Source organism: Numida meleagris, chromosome 2, assembly GCF_002078875.1.
Source record: "Numida meleagris isolate 19003 breed g44 Domestic line chromosome 2, NumMel1.0, whole genome shotgun sequence".
NCBI lineage: Eukaryota > Metazoa > Chordata > Aves > Galliformes > Numididae > Numida > Numida meleagris.
In genome coordinates, this window is record NC_034410.1 from 22,182,516 (window position 1) to 22,191,824 (window position 9,309).

At 43.5% G+C, this 9,309-nt stretch overlaps 1 protein-coding gene and 1 long non-coding RNA gene across 2 annotated transcripts; one reads left to right on the top strand and one right to left on the bottom strand.

The window, feature by feature from the left end:
- Window positions 274-8,584, bottom strand: LRRD1 (leucine rich repeats and death domain containing 1). The gene is made up of 5 exons (XM_021386599.1): window positions 6,288-8,584; window positions 4,840-5,038; window positions 3,991-4,152; window positions 2,182-2,302; window positions 274-1,962 (listed from the first exon to the last, which is right to left on the bottom strand). Exons 1-5 carry the CDS (start codon window positions 8,217-8,219, stop codon window positions 1,782-1,784), a joined length of 2,595 nt encoding a protein of 864 aa, XP_021242274.1. The 5' UTR covers window positions 8,220-8,584; the 3' UTR covers window positions 274-1,781.
- Window positions 2,808-6,126, top strand: LOC110393601. Its single transcript, XR_002435055.1, has 3 exons — window positions 2,808-3,182; window positions 4,508-4,632; window positions 5,465-6,126. It is a non-coding gene; the product is annotated as an uncharacterized LOC110393601 (long non-coding RNA).

Sequence of the window (9,309 nt, forward strand, 5' to 3'; positions counted from 1 at the left end):
GGTGTTCCCTCAGTGCCAGGCGTGCATCTGGGGCACCGTCTCAGCAGAGCTTTTGGTTTGGTCACATACAAGTCATGCACCAAAACCACTCTGAACCAAACCAAGGCGCGTGCAGCTGCTGGATTCACTTCACGTTGTGGTGCTCCAAACCCAAATGGTGATGTGAGCACCAGAAACTATTCCCGTACCCGAGCTCTTGTAATCATCTTCACTGATAGATACCTTCTTCATTCTAGAGGTAGGCCTTCAAAGCAAACAAGTGTGATTTCCACATTCAGCCAACACCTTTAATCGACGCAGGTACAGAATTACAGTGAAGACAGAGAACATCGCACTCACAGACTTCACATTTGCCCTGTTAGCCCCCTCTGAACCTGATTAACACGGCTTCGTTGCCATCCAGAGCAGCACGAACCAAGCGGTGTAGGCCGGTGTGTGTCTGTGACACAGCTGTCACAGTATGTCCTTTAAGCGTAGCTCAGCCTGAAACCAGCCCGGTCTGGGTTCTCACAGTGCCACGCTGAGAGACATCCAGGCCTTGGAGTCCATCTGCATAGCAGCAGACATTACAGTGCCTACAAACATGAGAGCATTATCATCTATTTCTGTGCTGACAGGTAAGAAAGGGAGGGCCAAGTCCTGATCTCCAGAGTTGAGGCCATGTGACGTGGACTGAATTTCATGCCCTGTGCTGAGTGCAAACACTTTCCAGACCAGACTGGCTGAGTCCACATCACGTAGCGCTCGAACCGAGTAGGCCTCTCCTGAGGTACCTGAGGCACCCCTGGGACCGTAAAGTAGTACTTCTTTTTTCCAGACTGAATCTCAGCAGTAAGATCTGTCTCAGGCCACGTGGACAATGCTTTTGTAATTCAAATGCGGCACACGTATTGCATGGCCCAGAGCCGGATGAGGGAGTATGAGAATATTAATGATTGCAAGACTTACAGAGACTGTGATGGAACACTGTGCAGAGTGAGAAGATGCAATTGTCTTGCAGTATCATCATCTGCACTGCTTTTTGGGAGTCATTTCTGAGGCAAACGAGGCCAGCTGTGTCTGCCGCAGTCCAGAGCACGGGCAGACAGCACGTCACCAGCCAGGTAGTAAGGACAGCTCAGTGCTTGGGCTAAGGCTCCGGCTGTCTTTTATTCAGCAGTGTAACTGTTGCCATCGAGACAGCTCAGTTTATTACCCTGCACTGGCAGTTCCCTGTTTCCAAACACAAGCCTCCCACAGGCTGCACTCACTGGGAAACACCATGTTTCTTCCTGCTCTGCATGCGCTGCTTTCAGGTAAGCTAGAAAAGTGGCACACCGCTGGAGCTCGGAGCGCACTGTACATCTTCAGGATGCCTCCTCTGTTTTCATACACCCTCAGAAAACACTCTGAAATTTCTGCTGAATAACACGTTAAAACCATGAACGTATACTTTTTTTTTTTCCGCTCATAAACACTATTCAGGAATTTAAACAAGGAAATCACAGCAGTGAATAAAATAACTTGACGTGATGATTCACAGGAGTCTACTGCAGTTTTCGTCGGTTCGACATACACTTTTTAACAAAGTACTTCACTTTAGAAATGAAGAAGTGCATTTTTTGATTCTTTTTTAAATAAGCAATCTTTAAAAAATAAACCCAAGATTATGAGTGACCTCTAAAAACAGGCCGAGCTCTCATGATGGTAGGATCAGTGTTAAGAATTTATGGGGGGGGGGGGGAAAGAATGACAAGACAAACCTCTGTTCCTGTCATAAATACTGATTGTACATTGCATGTTTAGAACGTCACCGATCGTGAACAGAGTTTTAAAGCTCTCGCTTTGTTGGTTAGATAATGCATGCCTGTCATTACCAGTATTCTGATCAATTTATCTATCATTTCACCATAAGTTAGGGCTTGGTTTTCACTGATCCAAGCGTCCAGTGCTTTGATGATTTTCTCTTTCAATTTAAGAGCCCTGTTTGGAAAAAAAGTCACTAAGTAAACATCTGAGAAAATAAAGGATTTGTAGATACTTAGTAAATTTGACATAGATACGCACATTCTCTATTTAACAGAGGAAGTGGCGTGAATTCTGTAATCAAAATACCGTGTATTAACTTCATAAAATCGTAATGGGAAGGGAAATGGGAGACGTAAAACGAACAAGGTGCTGTTACAAACACCTGTAACTAACCTGGTGTTTTGCAGAGACGTGATGTCAGCCTGACGAAGTTGTAGTTTCTGGCAGAAGAATTCAAAATGTTCAGAAGGAACGTTGCCAGCAATCATTTCTATCATCTTGCGCAGTACTCTCTCTAAACATAAACATATAAAACATAATTAATTATATAGAATTGCGTATCTTTTCTATCAGATGTTTTGTAAATGCTGTTTATCTGCTCCAGGATTTTAACTTCCAAACACCATTTTCCAAGGTGATGTCTCCATCCTGGAGGACGTACGACCATCGCCGTTTTCTCCCTGACAACCCTGGTGGGGAAGAAATGTGGGTGCTTTTCATTCTCTTCAGTTTGAAGCAGCAGAGCTCTGAGCTCCATTTGCTTGAGATGGAAGGGCAGGGTGTGCTTCCAGAACCAAGTTACAGGAATAGTAGGCTACGGAGCTACAGTTATGAGAACACTTTTTACAGTAACCAACTGCCTCACAGCTCGGCTCACCATCAGGCAAGAGTGAATGAGATTGTCAAAACAGCTGCACAGATCTGAACGGCTCACGTATGCTATGAATACCGTTTGTTCTCTCCCTTACACTGACTGAAAACAAGTGTTACAACTAACAAGAATTTACTGCATTCGTACTGCTGAAGGTGATGAAGCGGTGATTCAAATATTCTGTTCTCACTGATCATAATCAGGTTGTGAAAGGACTACTTTGGGCTCAGCCGAATCACCGCGGAGGACGGGAGCACCGCGGGAAACACGCACCGCTCCCTCCAGAGCCGGGGATAATAGCAGGGCGTGCCGGAGTAAGGTTCGACACCGAACATCAGCAACGGGAACGACGGCGGGCACTGGGCTGCCTCCCAGTGAGCCCGGAGCGTAACAGCAGGCAGGCAGCGCCTCCTGGCTGAGGTGCGCAAAGAATCTGCGAAGCGCAGACGAACAGTTCCTGAGCATCTCCCTGAGGAGATCCGATGGGACTTCAGGTTGCGGAAACGTGCCCAGCTCAGTTACGGTAGTTTCTGTTTGCTTTCTCTCTTCTGTCTTCTGTTTTGTAGGCTTGGCTATGATTTCTCTCATATATCATCTTTTTCCTGGTCCTTGCTCTCTGGCTTTTAGTTGTGAGTTCTTTTTCAAAACATTTGGTGACCACGTTAGTCAACATTTTCAGTTTCAGTAAATCTTAACTAGTAAAGTTATCTTTTGATGTTGAGGCAGTAATGTTTTAGCCAAAAGCAATTATAGCACAAGGATAACATCCGATAGGCCTTCGGTGTATCACAGTTAATAAGGATGTGTAGGCAGGCCACAAAGAAGTCAGGATATAGGTAGATATTGAGATTTTGCATTCTCAAGAGCTGAAAAAGGACTATGGGAGTTAAGAAAGGAATAAGATGCTATTCTACTTTCAGTAGAAATAGTCTCTCTGATGTAGGTAACCTGAAGCTTGCGTATCTCATTTAACTGTGTCTGGCTTCCTGGTTTGAATACAAAACTCCAGACCTCGATTTCACTTTTTGGCTGTCAGCTTCCTTTCTGAAAAGAGTCCTAATCCAACAATATCATCTTAGTTCTTAAAGCAGCTTTCTTATCAGTGACCCATACAATAATAAAATATAAATCTTGTTTATATCGTGCCTGTAGAATAAGAACATGAACACTAACCGTCATTTCAATATTGCCGATAGTACACAAAATCAGTGAGGAACAGAAGTAGAACTAATAATGATATTGCCTTCTGAAAACAAGGGAGTGGAGTTTCAACAGCTGCTACTGTAGCTTCCTTTAATGCACCAAAATATCTGTATTTGTTCTGAACATACCATCTCTTTCATCAGCACTTTCCAGATAGCATAGTATGGGATGTAACTGCTTTCCTTTACATACGTCTTGTAGTGGTTCAAACAGAGAATTTCCATTGAAGTTTATGTCTTTCAGCAAATAAAGATGACGGAGGCCAGCAGGCAAATATCTCAGCCGATTTTCTGTTGAAATAGATAGGTATACTTAATTTCATCTGAAAAAAAAGAGCGTCCTTTGTCCATAAGATTTTAAATTATTTCAGTCAGAAAATATCTGAATAAATTTCCAAAGCAGTCCAGCTGTCTGTAAAGCACAGCAGCTAGGCAAGAGGGATCATTTCCAGGGATGCTTCAGCTCATGGTGAGCACGCTGCTTTCCCAAACGAACAGGACTCTGTTCCTGTCTCTGCGTGCTGAGCCATGAGTTCCAGCGTGAATTAAGCGCGGCGTGGAACACGGCAGCTGTGCTCATGCAGCTGTGATCTAACTGAGATAACGTTGTGCAGTGCTCTGCTTCACGCCCATCTCTTTGTCATAGCATCCCTAACAGCCACTCGACAACCCAGGAAATCAGCCACCAAAAAAGAACAACAGACTGCATTATATCAGCAATATTGAGTGGAGTCTGGACACACAGATACACATTCTTTGCAACAGAAAAAGGTCAGTCTTGCACATGACAGAACCCTGCACAGTGAACTGTGTAGTGATTGGTGCTTTGCGTATGTTATGCCTTTCTTTGTCCAGTGATCACATTTGCAAAAATTCTGGCACTTAAAAAGGTTTCAGATGGGGCTCCTACAGCAGCTGTGTTAATACCCTTAGTTCAGTGCTTAAATTTTACTAGGGGGTTGAATGCTTGATACTTACCACTCACGTCAAGGTGCTGCAGATTTCCTAGTGATGTAATAGATCTGGGGAGCTGGCTGATCTCATTATTATTTGCAATTAAACGGACCAGATACTTCAGTTCCCCTATGCTGTCTGGCATTTCCTTGAACGCGTTATGAGATATGTCAAGCTCCCTGAGGGAAACCAGTTTGGAAAGCTCCTCTGGAATTTTAGTTAACTGATAAAATAAGAACACAATTCATTTATTTATATACAACTATTTCTCTTCTGTAAAAACTTAAAAGGTAACCTTCCTGCAGGCAAAATTACATTCCTTAATTTAATTCCAACAATAAAAGTTCTGAACTTCTACTGGAAGCTAATTTAGTATTTTCTAATTAAAAAATTGCTGCCAAGCACAGAATTTTTCAGCAAAACTCCTTAGGCATAATGATAGAATGACAATGAAAAAAACCAAGCCTCCATTGCTGGAACTTCAAGAGAGATTATTTTCGTCATTGCTATCATTAATGACAGATGTTACCCTCTAAGAACACAACGCATGTTTTTTTTCAGATACAAGGAAATAAAATGTGTACTTTTTTTTTTTTCCTTTTGGTTCTGTTCTTACCTTGGTCTTTTCAAATTTTTATTTTTCTCCTAGGAATTTTAACTGTTCTCCAGTTATTGTGGAAACAAGGCCTGAGTGTATGACAGCAGACTTTTTGTTCCCATGTCTGTGAGAAGTAAGCCCTTGGAAGACATAACCACACTCAGAATCATACAAACAAACTGAGACTTTTCTGAAAAGCTGATTTTTCAAACTCTGGTGAAAGAAGAGATTAAAATGCTTAACTTTTAAAATGAATGAGCCAAGGACTGTGCACTTGTGCCAGAAAGATATTTTCTTTGTTTTCAGCTGACAATGATAGCACAGTGCCACTCTATCCATGACAACCACTACCTGCCTTTTTAATTGGAAAGGAAGGTTTAGATTTCCTCAGGAGATTATTCTGGCCTGTTCCTCAGTATATATAAAACAAAATTATTAACCTTTGGATTTCAGAAACGTGAAGCAATTTTCTCTGCAATCACAGAAGTAATACAGCTTTTCTTGTTTGAGTTAGTGAAAGTTTAACGCGCTTTTAAGAAGTATGATACAACTTGGAAAGACTGGTTCATTTATCAGAGGAATCTTGGAGGCAGGCCTATCTATCAAATTCCAGCTAGTCATTTGTGTCTGTGTCCATGAGCATGGAAAGTATGTGTATCCTAATAGAATTTTGTCCAGCTCTGGTATTAAAAATCAATAAACACGTACACGTACTTTCCTCTTTACAAGCTATTTTTCTGCTCTTCATTAACTCCATGCATACTTAAACACAGAAGCTTTAACATATGTTGGGAAAATGTCTATTAATAATAATTTTCCAGCACGACAATCTGTACAACACCAGGTTTCTAACCTAAAGGAAATGTTCTCTTACCTTCAACCCATTCATTTGACACACAGTCAATTTCTCCAGTGATGAAAGATGACATATTTCAGAAGGAAAAGATGCAAACTGGTTGTTCGATACATTTAACTCTTTAATCATTTCCAGACTGCTAATCTTTAAAGGAATAGTCTTTATCTGATTATTTGAAATGTCGAGTGTTTTTAAACCCTTTAAAGAACACAGTTCTTCAGGAAATGAGTCAAACTTATTGTGGTGTAGAAGGAGAACCTGGAGAGCCTTCATTTTAGATAGCACAGCTGGCATGCTATTGATTTCATTCTCACTTACATCCAAGTAAACCAGTTTTGTGAGGCTGCACAAGCATGCAGAAAATGAAGACAGTTTATTCTTGTTTAATTCTAGGTGCTCCAGATCTTTAATATGAGAAATTCCAGGTATTAATTCTGAAATAGAGTTGCCACTAAGATTTAAGTATTTAAGATCAAATAGTGCACACACCGCATTTGGAAACTGAGCAAGCTTATTATTGCTGAAGTCAGCTTTGGTTATCCGTATACAATTTTTTAATTCAACAGGGATGTATGTTAATACATTTCCAGAAAGCTCTATTTTGGAGAGGTCTTTTAAATGTGATATTTGTTCATCCAGTGAGTTCAGATGATTCCCACTTAAAGAAAGCTCCTTTAAATTTTTAAGTCTGTGAATATTGGCAGGGAGCTGGGTTAACTGATTATCACATAGAATAAGACTGTTCAACATAGTACAGTTGCAAACATTATCTGTAATGCTTTTGAATAAATTTTTTGAAAGGTTCAGAAATGTAAGTTCTCTTAAATTCTCCACTTTATCTGAAAGAAACTCTAATTTGTTATCATCAGCTCTGAGTCCTTTCAGTTTTGTCAGCTGGAAAAGCTGCACAGCCAAAAATATAAGCTTATTGTGACTAATTGAAAACTCTTCTAATTTCTTGAGCTCTTTAATATCCTTCGGTAAACTCTGAATGAAGTTCTCACATAAACTGAGATTTACTAGATTAGGAAGGTAACAGAGAACCCTTGGAAATATCGAGATCTGATTGGAATCGATGTTGAGTACCTTCAAGTTTTTCATGTCAACCATGGCATCTGGCAAAGTTTTTAGCTTGTTCCCAGCAAGCTCTAATGTTTCAAGGCTTTTCAATGCAAAAGGAAATTCATCAATGTTGTTGTGATTGAGAAAGAGCTTCTTAATATTTACAAGCTTGGGCAGTTCTTCAGGGAGGCACGATAACTGGTTGTGACTGACATTCAACACTCTTAGGTTATGAAGCAATGATATTTCTGGTGGCAGCAGTATCAGTCTGTTTCTTTCAAGTATCAGGACCTCCAGATTAGTTAGGTTAACTGTATTTAAGTGCAGCGTTTTTATTTCATTGTTCTGTAAGAGCAGGGATTTTACGTTTTGGCTTGTGGGGGTGGTCAGAGGCACATCCTGGAACCCTTTGTCACTCAGCCTAAGTGTGAAACTCCTTTCTTCCTCACACAACAAAAATGCTGATGCGGCTCCAGCACTTTCAGCATTCACTGCTGACAGTGACAAGACTGGTCTGGCATCTCCTCTAACAGCGCCTGCAAGCGCCTGCTTTCTCTCTCCAGTGCCCTTTCTCACATCTGTTTCAGAGACACCCTGAGGCACCGTGGAAGCATTTATCTCAGTAGAGGATTCACACTCATGCCTTTTTTCAGGTAAATCACTTCTTGAGACGTTTTCAGTCTTTTTATGGCTTTCCTGATCTGCTTGAGGCCCTTCCTGTGAAATTTCACCCAAACTTTCCACAGCTGGGTCAGCTGCTCCACCAGGAGTCCCTGATAAATGTAGCGAGTCTTCCCTGGCGCTGTCATCAGCAGCATCGTGAAAGCTTTTCAGTTCTTCTGTATTCAGACCACCTGGAACATCATCTTCTTCCTTCTCCAGAGACATCGTTTCTTCAAACACGAGTCCCTCAGACAGACTTACCTTTTTGCCCCCTACTTCTAAAGCTTACTCAATCTAAGCTACCAACGACGGGGAACCCCCTGTGTTTCCAGAGGAACTCTTCCCGGTCACTAAAGCAGCAGCAGCCCAGACCCGCCCCAAGGGCTCCCTCAGGACCTCCTCCTCAGGACCAAAGCCGCCGTCTCCGCGCCGCGGGCAGGACCAGCCCCTGATCTCGAGGCGCTCCCGCCTGCCTCCGTCTCGCCTCAGCTGGCGCGGCAGCCGGCGGAGCGCGGATCCCGCTCCCTCAGGGCGGCCGCCCGTTGCCGCGCAACCCACTGTGCCTTCCGTTCCGCGCCGAGGAGCGGTTGCGCACGCGCGCCGCAGGAGGGCGGCTCGGGGCGGGGAGCGGGCGTGGCGGGGGCCGTAGCGGCTAGCGCCGTGCGTCCTGGCCTGCTTTCAGGGCGCAGAGCTGGACCCGGACACGTACAGCAGCCCCTCCATTAAAGGCCGGGCACCGTTTTTCGGGTGGTTTTTATTAAGTTTCGCAGTGATTGTGCCTGCCAGCCAGCCTCCCGCAGTACTTCAGTGCTGCCCGAGGCACCGCGACTGGCGCGGGTCCGTGCCGAGCTCGGGGCGGGGCAGCACTGGCGGGGGTCAGAAAGCCCGCCCTGGCTGCGGGACGCGCTGGCGGGTAACTATTCCGCACGATAAAATTGTGCTTGTTCTGCACGGTGTAAAATTTCAGCTGCCTAGTCCTTGCTTTGTCAATCACTCCTTGTTTCGTCAACTATAAAATTAAACTATTCATTTAAAAAAAATGCCTATGGTGATCAACTTGTATCGTTTTATCTCGTGTTTACAAAGGCAGTATTTTCAGACAGCTTCTTGCAGCTTTTTCAATTCTATTTTTTGGCGTAGAGAACAGTTACTAGTGGTCTACAGCACTGCCTTGCTCTCTGCTCCCGTGTCACGCTTCCCCACTCCCAGACAGAAGGATGGCACTCACCCCGTCCTTGTCGCAACACCGCAACGCCACATCCTGACCAGCTGCCAGCAGCCTGCCCGGAGCTCCCGCTTAAAGGCATCACCTGCC